Source organism: Lolium perenne, chromosome 4 (assembly GCF_019359855.2).
Source record: "Lolium perenne isolate Kyuss_39 chromosome 4, Kyuss_2.0, whole genome shotgun sequence".
NCBI lineage: Eukaryota > Viridiplantae > Streptophyta > Magnoliopsida > Poales > Poaceae > Lolium > Lolium perenne.
The window spans coordinates 173,303,960-173,316,545 of NC_067247.2; the positions used below are offsets into that span (position 1 = coordinate 173,303,960).

Consider the following 12,586-nt stretch of genomic DNA (forward strand, 5'->3'; position numbering starts at 1 on the left):
GAGTTGGCTCTAATGGTGGATGAACTTGATATAAATGAGCAGCTTGTGGTGGAGGAAGAAGAGGGGTATTTATACCCCTCCAAAATGGAGCCGTTGCACGAACAAAGGGGGCGGATAATCCGACCTAAGTAAGAGTCGGATTATCCGCCCCCCCGGATTATCCGGTGCTGGTGAAAATGTCCGGTCAAATATCCGGCCAGGGTCCAGGGGGGTTCGCCAGAAAGTCCTTAGCCGATTTTCAGGGCCCGGATATTTTGGAAATATCCGGCCCGGATTATCCGGCCTGGGAGGATTTACCTGCTTCTTTTCAAATGTTTCTCCACACTAATTCAACCACATATAATCTGCACTATGTTAACGCACATTAGTGTAACACATATATTGTCATCAAACACACAAAACCATAAACCGAGAGATGTTCTTTCACCTGTAGCGTGCCATAAATAGTACACGCTAAATATATGTGTGTCCGGGGCAAGGTAGTGGGACCCACTTAGCAGTAGTGTGTCTTTTACCAGTGCACTCTACAAGTAAGACTTACATGTAGCGTGCCCTTTCTACACATGCTAGAGCTAATACCAGTAGCGTGCACTTTATTGGACGCGCCACTAACGTCGATGCGCCTATAGCCAGTTTCCTAGTAGTGTTTGGACCTATGAGCTAAAACACCATGCTCCATTGTTCCTTACTCTTTATCACAATTGCAATCTCATTAGATGTTCTTGGCAATACTCAACAATATATTGCAAGGCTTCGTATGCCATTTGTAAAATTCCATTATCGCTACTCATCATAAGTATCATAATTTCTCAGAGTAGCTCATGGGAACCTTCATAAAGAACATACTCTATACCTTCCCTATTAGCATCATTACTAACAAAAGACGCCAAAGATTCATCACAAGTATGACAACATTGAAAGCAAAAATGCTTAGCATACATACATTAAAGACATATTATTTGATACAAAAAACATAATATGTGAGCACATTATACTAATTGATAATACATATCATATATCTATGCATCATTAGTAGTTATGAGTCCTTCATTGTACAGAGATGCACCGTCTTCTTCTTTGGCAGCCGTGTGTAATATTTCCTTGTATCCCTTCTCCTTAATTGAAAGTTTTATATGTTCTAGAATAGATATCTTGGAGACATAATTAGTAGTAAAAGTTTATATATATTTTTTTATAATTTTTTTGTTATTTTTAAATATAAATGAAGACACTAAGATAAATACAACAAACGGAAATAAACTATGTCTGACTGGGAAGATAATGACCAAGCGCTTTACTCCCCAACAACAACGCCAAGTTAATATCTGGTTTCCTACACCACATTATGGTTATTGTAGTACTTAACAACAACAAATATTTATTAAAAGATCGATCCCATGGAAGTTTTGCAAAATGAAAACTAAAAACACCGTAACTGCTATCAGTGCAGCCACGTTCACACCTAAAATATGCTTTGAAAATAGCCTATTCAATATGTTGCTACGGAACGATGTCGAGCTCTATTTTGGGAGAGGGACGGGGAGGTAGAATTGAGCTAGGTATTTGGGGAACGAGAGAACATGTGAGAAGGCCGCGAAGCAACTGGGTCCCATAACGTTAACACTGATGAGCAATAACAGGCATGTCGTCAACTCCGGGAAGAATAACATGTAAACATGACAAGGTGGTTCCAAGAAAAGGTACCGAGATGGGATACATGAGTTCAAACATTTTCCACCGAGTTGAAATACTAGAACTTATGCTCATACATATTTGATCCAAAAAGACCCCCTAGGCTATTGCACAAGCAGCTTCACCTTTATGAGGAGTTACAAGTAACTTGAGAACACGTGACCGTGTGGAAACGAACTCGCGGTCCGTATACCGAATAGCCCTGCTCGAGGCTAGTGACCATCTATTTTTCGTTGGAATCGTCTAGGTGGGCCGGCCCAATAATTTCTTCTTTGTGTTTTTTTTTGTTCGCTTTAGCTGGAGCTAGTCCTCGGATATGTAGTGTGGTTTTCTTTTATTTTTAGTACTATGGTGATATCGAAAAACGTTCATGGAAACTAAAAGCTTACAAAATTGTAAAATCATTGATTTTTTTAAAAAAATCAAATTTAAAATATTTAGATTTTGAAATGGTCGAATTTAAAATGTTTAAATATAAAAATGTTTAGATTTTTTTTTGGGTTTTTAAAGAAATCTTCAAACTTGAAAAAGTTTCACATTTTAAAAAGAAATCAAATTAAAAAATGTTTAGATTGAAAATAGATATGCAACTTTGAAAAAATATTCATAAAATCCGACTGGAAAAAACAAACAGAAAACTCATAAAAAAATAGTGAACAAAAAAAACCAACCGAAAGAAATGAACTGTAAAAAACCAATAGAATTTTCTAGAGGTTTCCTAAAACCGTCGGGAAAACCTACATGGGTGGCCCACTAGCGCTGAAAGGGTGCGCGTCGCTCCCGTGCGCGACGCAACGGGCGTCGGCCATCACTCGGAGACGGACTCCGTTATCTGGTTGGAAAAGGAATAAAGCCCAGCCTACAAGAGCCCACGATCTCCCTCTATCGGTTTCTTCTTCATCGTCTTCTATTCTCTGCCCCTTTTGGTGCCGTGTTGTCGTCTCCATCTGAAGCCTGGGCAGGGATCCACGCCGCCATGACGGGGAAAGGAGAGGCGGCGGCGCAGCACAGGGAGGCCGAGGAGGACGGCGAGATGGTGGGCGTGGTGAAGCTGATCAGCGCCGAGGGTTTCGAGTTCGTCATCGACAAGAAGGCCGCCATGGTCTCCAACACGCTCAGGAACATGCTCACCTCACCCGGTACCCTCCTCCTTATCCGTCCTTCCATCTACCAATTAATCGAATTGGGTCCGCAATCGGTCGATTGGTGTTACCGCTAATTAATCGAATTGAAATCCTAAGGTGGCTTCGCGGAGTCGCGCGATAACGAGGTCAGGTTCCCGGAGATCAGCACCGCCATCCTCGAGAAGATCTGCCAGTACTTCTACTGGTCCCTCCACTACGCCAGGTAAAACCACCTCCCTTGGATTCCCCTCGCCCCCTCCCTCTGCAAATCCAGATTATCAAATAGTAGCTTAATTTGGTTTCGCGGCGATCAAATTGGTTGACTGCGTTCCCTACCTAGGGTTCATATACAAGCCCCCAATTCCTTAACTCTGTCAAATTGACTGCTTACCCTAGCTAGGCTTCACATACAAGCAAGGCCATGAAATAGTCAAGATTGGAATCCTCTTGTTTTATGTGTTTATCAATTGCTCGAACTAAGATCCATCCGAGCGCGCTAACAATTCATGCCTTCTGCCTGCAATTCCACTGCCAACAATTTAGATGTTTTCATGCAAAAAGAAGGAAATACCATCTTTCGAGGACTCTGTTTCACAAGATACATGCAGACAACAATATTTCTGGGCATAACCTATCAAAAGAATTCTCTTGTATCCCACATTACTCCTCCTTTCTCTGGTTCATCAAACTTGTTCGGTGGCTAAAGCTTATGAACCATGTGAGTTTCTTCTAATTTCAATATTTTGCCAGCATACAGTCCGTAATTTCTTGCTTATAGTTGTTGGTGCACTAGGTTTTCTGTGGAATACACATAACTTTGAAAGAAAATATATCCATACGTCTCTGTCGAGATGTCCAGCTTACTCATCATGGCATCTGTGACACTAGTAACTCATGGCATCATGCCCATGAGTTGTCCGAAGACCATGCAATTTCTTTTTCTTTTCTTCCCTGTACTTTCTATTTCTTGGCCATGCATACTTCACATGATTTCATTGCATTATTGCTACTTTGATTGTTTTGTGGTCACGACTGACAAGGTAAGATTTTAATTGTATGTATAGTGAAACCTTAAATGTCCTAGCTTAAGCCTTCCTAATGGCATACGATCGCGACCAACCTCAACATTCCGGAGCTAAATTAATATCCATTTAAGCAAGAATAATGTTTGTTCTGAAACAAGGCAAGTTGTTCTGCTTTCTTTGTGCCAAGTCACTTGTATATAAGATAGCAACAAGCCAACAACAGATGCAGCTTTTACACTGAGCTATCAATACCACATGGCCCACTCCACCAAGCCACTCTTTTTGCAACTGGACCAGTTTGAGTGAGAAACATATAAATCTGGATAATTGTCTCAACTGATAGGCGTTAATGAAATGATATCATTGTCTATACCATGTTTTCTGTCTTATGGCTTGATTTATCTTTTCAATTCAGAATGTATTAGGGTGACTTTAGTTTTGTTTTAAGTATTTTCCTCTGATATTAAAGGCCATTATGTTGTATGAAAATGTAACATTGAGGTTCATTTATAGTGTTGCATGCATAATTTGGTTCATTTAGTGTAAATTTTTATTGGAGGGATTCTGATGGAAACTTGTAAATTTGCAATCGATGCTTGCATAGTTACATAGATTCGAGAAACCATATTTATTCACATGGTTTTTGGTTGAAGAAACCATAAACCAGGAAAAATAGCGGTTCACATGGTTTTGGGTTGCAGTCCAGGCTGACAGGTGCCACTTGAGTTAGAGTAGACAACACAACCCTTACACCTGGTTCTTTGTTTAAATAATATTACGTTGAGACTAATTCAACTATTTATACCGAGTTCTGCTTGGAATCAATGAAGAACTTGAACTGCTTGCTTTGTTGTCGGTTTCCACTGTTTGAGGCGAAACGATATTTTTGAACACCCCTAGTCGACACTTCGGTTCTTAGTATTTCTCACTTAGGAAAGTGGAATTTAGCGTGTTTCCATATAAGTTGCATATTGATGCCTCTATCCCAAAAATATTAGGCGTGTTTGTTTTCATTAGGGCAACACTTTAACCAACAATTGCTCTTTTAATATGTGATTATGTGATACTGAATCATTACCATAACCATAAGTATACTTTATAATACGAACCTGATGACATAAATCATACTCCTAAACCAGTAATAGAAACAATATATGCCTTATAGTTTGCCTCAACATTCCGTAGTTAAATTAATATCCATTTAAGCAAGAATAATGTTTGTTCTGAAACAAGGGAAGTTGTTCTGCTTCCTTTGTGCGAAGTCACTTGTATATCAGATAGCAACAAGCCAACAACAGATTCAGCTTGCTTGCTTGCGATCAGATCTTGGCAGCAATCATACTCCTAAACCAGATAGCAACAAGCCAACAACAGATGCAGCTTGTTTGGATCAGATGCAGTGCAGGAGTATGTCTTGATATTTGTTTGTTTAGGTTGCTCACCACATACACCATGTGGTCGTGCAGGAGTATGTCAAAGGCTCCCACTGAAACAATATATGCCTTATAGTTTGGTACGGGAGGGATCTCCTAAACTAGTACTAGACCTTGTCGTGCCTTTCATCTTTCTCGAAGATGGCAAGGAAAAGACGATTTTAGTTGTTGTACTCTATTTGTTGTTTGCATATTGCAGTGCTTGGTGACTCACAGTTTCTGTTTTATTTGGCATACTGCATGCTAATGTTTGCCTACTGCAGCAGCTTGCTTAACGACTTCTGCTCTGTTTTGTTTGCAGTGGGAAGGAGACGGCGGAGTTCCCGATTGAGCCGGAAATAACCCTGGAGCTGATGATGGCAGCAAACTATCTCGACACTTGAGCCTGTAAAATGTCTTGTGAACATATGATGATTCCGTCATCCATTTGTTTAGAAAATGCTGTGTTGTATGTATTTTAATCTTGGCTTAGTAGATTAAGCTCTGATGGACACACAAAGTTGTGTGCTGCGCAACTAGTAGCAGGAATCTGTCTTACCTGTCAGCTTGCTTGCGATCAGATCTTGGCAGCTCTATCAATTGAACCGCGACCATGGTCGTGCACATGCCCCTTGTTTCTAAGTACGGTAGCAGACAAGATTCCACGAGTGATTAACTAGAATCGAATCGAATTGTGTAGACCAGCCAGCGCATACGGTCACCTTCACCAGAACGTGGCTACCGAAAATCCGTGTGCTACTGAAAATCCGTGGTGTCTCTTTGGTACACAGGAATTTGAAGATACGAGACATAAAGAAGGCGCATGTATGATTTAGTTAAATTTGAAGAGAGAAGATGCATTTCCAGTTTCATAGTGTTATTTTCATTAGTGTTATAGAGGCTCATGTATGATTTAGTTAAATTTATTATGTCAACAAAATCTTTATTGTGCAGCTATATCCTCTAAATGTTAAGAGTCTGATTTTTTAATAGGCTTGCAGAAACTTAAGAATTGTACTTCATGACATGCCGAATGGTATTTGAACTAAGAACACAAAGTTGGTGTCAAATTTATTGTGCAACAGATCCACCAAACCATACCCAAAATCACACCATCAGATCTGTGGTCATGCGATCCTTCCTACCCCTCAGATCCACCCACAGAAACCCAGCTCCTATTCTTGAATCATCAATGCTTCCTATCCTTTGATTACTCTTGAATCATGTATGCTTTCGATTTCCTGTTACTCTAGTAGTAATCTACACGTCATGATTGGGATGGGTACAGTACAGAAGAACCGAAATGGGCCTGATTGCTGCAGAAATGGATAGTGTAGAATTAATGCCTGGAATATATATATTTTAAATCAAATGTTATAACTCTTGGAGATTTTATTCTTGGAGTGTTAATGCTTGGAATTTTGGTTGGATCTTGTCAGCATGCTGGGCAGCATGGAAGAAGAACATGAGGGTTCTCTCTCTTCTTTTTTGTTAGCAGAAAAAGAGGAGAAAAAACGAACGGAAAGGGAATGGGCCGAAGACAGCGGAAAACCCCACACACGTGGACGCATCTGGAGTCTCATGACCGAGTGGACATACAAGAGGGGAAGAGGAGCCGAGGAAGGCTCCAAGGGCGGCCAGCCAGATACAATACAGCAACAAGAAAGATTCTTTCCCCCCCTCCAGCCAGCCCCTGCCATCGGGTCCGCCGGCGGCGAGCCACAATGGCGGCCTCCCCCATCGACTCCGCCTGGGAGGTACGCGCCCACCGCTCCGATCTCCTCCCCCCTCCTCCTCCTGCATGTCTCGATCTCGACGGATCTTTCTTTCGTCTCCCCCGTCCTCATCCTGACTGTTTCTTTGCCTTGCCGTCCTCGGGATCAACCAACGAATGCAGTCCCTGATCGGCAACTTCAGCGAGTTCCAGCTGGCCAGCGTCGTCACCTTCGTCCTGCACGAGAGCGTCTTCTTCCTCTCCGGCATCCCGTCCCTCCTCTTCGAGCGATTCGGTCTCTTCGCCAAGTACAAGATCCAGGTCTGATCCTGCCTACCTCGCACCCTGCTTCAGTGATTTGGTTCATCTGCTAGATGCACGTATCTAGGTCCGCCTGCCATGTCGAATGCATGCGTACATCTTCTAAATTTCGTCAAACATGGTGGAACAACAGTCAAACGAGGGGATAGATAGGCAGGGGGAAAGATGACCCAACCTTCTTCCAAGCTATTGACAGATGTTTTTTCCTTTCCTTATTTTACATACCTTTCCCTATCATGACAAGTAAGGCAGTCCTGGCAAGGAACTGATTATATCAGTGGCGTGATACTGACATGAACCTGACAACACTGGGAGCCACCCGTTTTTATTTTGCTTTCTTGGCTTAAGAAATCATTTCTGACTGTTTTTCTGTTAGAGATTCAAAATCAAGTATTATGACTCGCGCCAAATAAAATGGCTTCCGAGAGAAAGAAAGCTAAATCAATTTTAAATAGCTCTCTATCCTACAAAACAGTGATTTATTTTGACTGTATGATACAAATATGAACCGAAAGAAATGCTAGGCACCACCCATTTTCATTTCCAACTCTTTCTGTTTTTTTCCTATGCGATATTCAAAGTCAAAATTTATGCCTGGTACCGAATTCAAAATGACTACCGAGAGAAAGAAAACAAGGATGCGAAACACTTGGCCAGCTAAACTTTTGTCTCTGGCCATCCGATATCTGTTTTAGGTAACTTTCTCTATCATCACAAGTAAGATGGTCCAAACAAGGAACTGAGTTATTTCAACTGTATGATGCTCATATGAACCTAACAGCAGTAGGCATCACTCTCTTCAATTTCGCGTTCTTGGCTCCTACTTCAGAAACTATTTATTGCTTTTTCCTGTTGGATATTCAAAGTCAAATATTATGCCTCATGGCTAAATCAAGTTGCCTTCCTTGAGAAGGAAAATTAAGAATGGAAAACACTTGGTCAACTAAGTCTGTGTCTCACTGTCTCTAGACATTGAAATGTCGATTGCTTTTCACCAGGTATGCAGGAGCACCATTTAAATCTTGCATGTCTTAGCCACCAAGTGGCCAGCTCCTACTTAAGAAACAATTTATTGCTTTTTGATATTCTAATTCAAATATTAAGCCTCATGGCCTAATCAAACTTCCCTCTCACTGCGGATACGGGAGCACTACCTAATTCTTGCATGTCTTGATCAAGCTATAATATGGCATCATGCCCAAGGGAAAAAATTGAAATGAAAATTCCAAGCTAACAAATCCGTGGAATGTGGAATGTTAAGCTGTTCGGGTATCAACCTCTACATCTTTACCAGGACTAACAAATCCATGTAATGTGGAATGCCTTAGCTTGCACTAAATACATGAACATTTAAAATTGTTCAAATCTAGGATCTTTAATGATAGTAAATTCTTAAAAGCATAATTGGTTGCATAATTAGGCTAGATCTAAGCTACAGCTACTAGGTATCGTACTAGTTAGACTTTGGTAATAGGAAACTCATGCGGCACTTTCAATATAATTGCCCTTCTGCAATTTTAAATATCTTTAGTGTTTCATTTTTCTCCTAGAAATAACCCAAACTAGATGACCAACCGGCTTACTAGTTTTACCGCTGACTTTCTTCGCTAAGAGTATTAGTTTTATGGCATTCCGGGTTGGAGATATATCCTTTGGACTAAATTTATTCCAATACAATAAGCTGGTTCTGGATTTCATTGCGGAAAACTCAGCCTCCATTTGCTTGTTTGGAGCTGTAAGGAAATGTTTCTGGATGGTGCAGTTTTTTCTCTATGTATAGTAGACTATTCATGTGTTTCTTTAAGCATGTAACGCTTATGTTTTGTTTCATTAGCGGAAGCAGGTTGTCTTCCGGGCTCTTAAGGAACATGCATGCCTCGAGCTTATCTCTTAAAATACTTACCTTTCAAGGAAAATACATCGGTGCACATGGGTGCCAGGACACCTATACATGGAAAAAAAATCAGTAATTCAAAAAAGGCCAAAAGAAATTCAAATCTTTTTTTTTTTGAATCAAAGATGATCATGTGTTGTAAAACAAACTTGAAACACCCTACGTACAAGTACTATTCACGCTATATTCGTCATAAATTTGTTTTTTTCCCTGATGTAAATATGAATCATTGCGTGGCCAAACAATTTTATGCAAGTACAATACTTGATCATCTTTGATTCCCAAAAAAAATCAGGTTTTTTTTGACTTTATTGGAAATTACTATTTTTTTTGGGTGCATATAGGGTGCTGTGGCACCCGAGAGCCAAAAATTCCCGTCCTTCCTGGAAAATACATTGTTGCACTACCTTTCAAATGTATCATTTAAACTGTTGACCTCATTCAATGTTGTTGATGTCCGCACCACATTTACTTTACTGAGAGAAATCTATGTTGGAGTGCTTTTTATTGATTTTCACTCCAGTTTCTGCTTTCAGTGCACATCATTTTTTATTTGCTCTTTTATCTATGTCTGTCGTGAAATATGTGATTCATGGAATAATTCAATGAACATTTGTACGTACCTTGCTACCATACTTGGTGTCCTAAACAAGATGTTTGTGCATCTTTGCAGAAGAAAAGCAACACCCCTGATTACCAGAACAGATGCGTACTGCGTCTCATTCTCTACCATGTCTGCGTGAACTTGCCCGTCATGATTCTCTCATACCCCGCCTTTAAGTTCATGGGGCTGAGGAGCTCTCTTCCTCTGCCACACTGGTATTGTATTTAATGTCCTTTCTCCAGCAAAAGTAGGCCAACTACCAATATTCTTTTCATCTAAGAATGTTAAAGATGAAAGCAGCAGGATAGTCAAGACTCAAGTGGAAATTGAAACTGTTTAACTTGCTAATGGTACCCCTGTTGATGCAGGACGGTCATTGTATCTCAAATTCTTTTCTATTTTGTCCTCGAGGATTTCATATTCTATTGGGGGCACAGGGCTCTCCATACCAAATGGCTGTACAAGCATGTCCACAGTGTACACCACGAGTAAGTGATACACTCTTTCATTACCTCTTACTTTACATACTACATCAGTTTGTTATCATTCTAATTTTGAACACAATAAATTATGGGCAGATATGCTACACCATTCGGCTTAACTTCGGAATATGCGCACCCAGCCGAAATTTTGTTTCTCGGATTCGCCACAATTGTTGGTCCTGCCCTGACTGGCCCTCACTTGTTCACCCTATGGTTGTGGATGGTGTTGAGGGTGTTAGAGACAGTTGAAGCTCACAGTGGATACCATTTCCCATGGAGCCCATCGAATTTCCTGCCACTGTATGGAGGGTAAGTAGGCTCGAATGCATACCTATGGTATATGGATTCTATTCGTCCATTTAATAGATTGCATTTAACAGTGTTGTAAATATTTCCTCATGAGCAGCTCTGACTTCCATGACTACCATCATCGTTTGCTTTACACCAAGTCAGGGAACTACGCCTCTACTTTTGTTTACATGGACTGGTGAGTTTACATGGACTACCATCATCATTTGCTGTGTTGAATCTTGTCTTCCCTTTTACATGACATGTATCTTCATCATCTTGTGTTAGGTTGTTTGGCACGGACAAAGGTTATCGCAAGATAAAGGCCATCGAAGAGGAAGAAAGGAAGCATTTGTAAATTGTGAAGCAACTCTTTTTTTCTCTTGGTCAACTCATCGAAACTAGTTTTTGATCTGTTGTATTAATTGGTGGTAACATTGCCTTCATGGGAGGAGATAGATGGAGTTGGTTAATCCTAGGCACAGTCTGAAGTTCTGTCTTTCTTCCCATATTTGCTATCGTAATGTGATCATGTGTTGTCTAGGCCAACTTATATAATTTGTGATGAACTAAGTTTGTTGTGTGCTATTGCGGCTTGTTTGGAAGTACTGATACTTTGGCAGGCCAGAAGTAAATCTGAAGCAACAACAACTTGTCAGAATAGTTTTGTAAGTGGAGTAAAATAACCGAAATGCGATTCTTTTCTGTTATATTTTCCCCTTGCAAGTTCATCTTGGTATAGTTGCACGTTGAACGATACAACTGAATACTAATTCAAAACATATTGTAACTTTGTTTGCGTTGCGTATATCATAGCTTGGCTGCTATGGTGCGTCCGCCGTCGACGCAGATGACTTGGCCGGTGATGTACCCAGCGCCAGGCATGCAGAGGAATGCCACAACCGTGGCGACCTCGTGGGGCTTGCAGAAGCGTCGCATGGGCACCCGCGCTGTCTCCATGTCGGCGAGCTTTCGTGCCATGGCTGTGTCAGCGGCGAGCGTGGTGGCGGAGAAATCGGTTTCGACGCCGCCTGGCGCGACACAGTTGACACGGATGCTGTGCGTCGCCCACTCGGCGGCTAGGCTCCTGGCGAGCTGGTGCATGGCGCCCTTGGTGACGGAGTAGACTGACAGTGCCGGGTAGGCGATGTAGCCCGTGACGGAGGACATGTAAACCACGGAGGACGCTCCGGCTTGGCGGAGCAGCGGGTGCGCGAGCTGGGAGAGGTGGAAGCAGGGGTCGAAGTTTGTGGCCATGAGGTGGGCGTAGTCCTCTGGCGTGGTGCGGGCGGCCGGCTTGTAGAGGGACTGGCCGGCGTTGTTGACGAGGATGTGGAGCTTGCCGCCGAAGAGGTCGCGGACCGTGGCGACGAGGGCCTCCCTGTCGTGGCGGGCGGAGACGTCGCAGACGGAGGTGGTGATCAGGGTTTGTAGGCCCTTGCTCTGCCATCGCCGGCGGCATTTGTCCAGGTCGGCGGCGCTGCGGGAGCAGGTGTGCACCCTGGCGCCAAGATCGGCCAGCTCCTCCACGATCGCAAGCCTACACACGTTGTACACAATTCATTGATCGATATATTGAGAAGGTGGGACATCCAACTACAAAGAAACGGGCACCATTGAATCAAGAGTAGGAAGGCACGATACGATCATTTACCCAATGCCTTTGGTTCCTCCGGTGACGAGCGCCGTCATGCCGGCGAGGCTCCACCGGAGGCTCATCGTCTCCTCTGAAGAATCCGCCATGACGCCTGCCATCGATGTATGAATCTCCTACGGTCCTACGTAACTATGATCGATCGTTCAGTTCTCACTACAGCTAGCTAATTAGAGTAGGACAGTTCAAGTAGGTATATACCGAATTGAATTTCCGTATGCCAATGACCATCTATCTTGTTCTTAGTTAGTTAGTTACTATAGTTAGTATTGGATTCCCCTCCAGGAACGTACAACAGCCAGCAGACATAGATACTTACGATGCTTGCTGCCAGCTGCTTCTGTTGTTAGCCAGAGCATCTCTAACCGATCCCTTT

The 12,586-nt window shown here is 42.2% G+C and overlaps 3 protein-coding genes across 3 annotated transcripts; 2 read left to right on the forward strand and 1 right to left on the reverse strand.

Annotated features, from left to right (window-relative positions):
• Positions 1–2,585: 2,585 nt before the first annotated feature.
• LOC127294653 (uncharacterized) lies at positions 2,586–5,879 on the forward strand. Its single transcript, XM_051324514.2, has 3 exons — positions 2,586–2,831; positions 2,934–3,039; positions 5,576–5,879. Exons 1-3 carry the CDS (start codon positions 2,669–2,671, stop codon positions 5,655–5,657), a joined length of 351 nt encoding a protein of 116 aa, XP_051180474.1. The 5' UTR covers positions 2,586–2,668; the 3' UTR covers positions 5,658–5,879.
• Positions 5,880–6,847: 968 nt separating this feature from the next.
• LOC127294651 (very-long-chain aldehyde decarbonylase GL1-11) lies at positions 6,848–11,144 on the forward strand. The gene is made up of 7 exons (XM_051324513.2): positions 6,848–7,010; positions 7,151–7,288; positions 9,856–10,001; positions 10,155–10,274; positions 10,365–10,577; positions 10,675–10,755; positions 10,845–11,144. The coding sequence occupies exons 1-7, from the start codon at positions 6,978–6,980 to the stop codon at positions 10,912–10,914; spliced, it is 801 nt and encodes a 266-aa protein (XP_051180473.1). The 5' UTR covers positions 6,848–6,977; the 3' UTR covers positions 10,915–11,144.
• Positions 11,145–11,366: 222 nt separating this feature from the next.
• On the reverse strand, positions 11,367–12,317 carry LOC127348786 (tropinone reductase homolog At2g29290-like). Its single transcript, XM_051374691.2, has 2 exons — positions 12,211–12,317; positions 11,367–12,096 (listed from the first exon to the last, which is right to left on the reverse strand). The coding sequence occupies exons 1-2, from the start codon at positions 12,309–12,311 to the stop codon at positions 11,367–11,369; spliced, it is 831 nt and encodes a 276-aa protein (XP_051230651.1). The 5' UTR covers positions 12,312–12,317.
• Between the last annotated feature and the right edge of the window lie 269 nt (positions 12,318–12,586).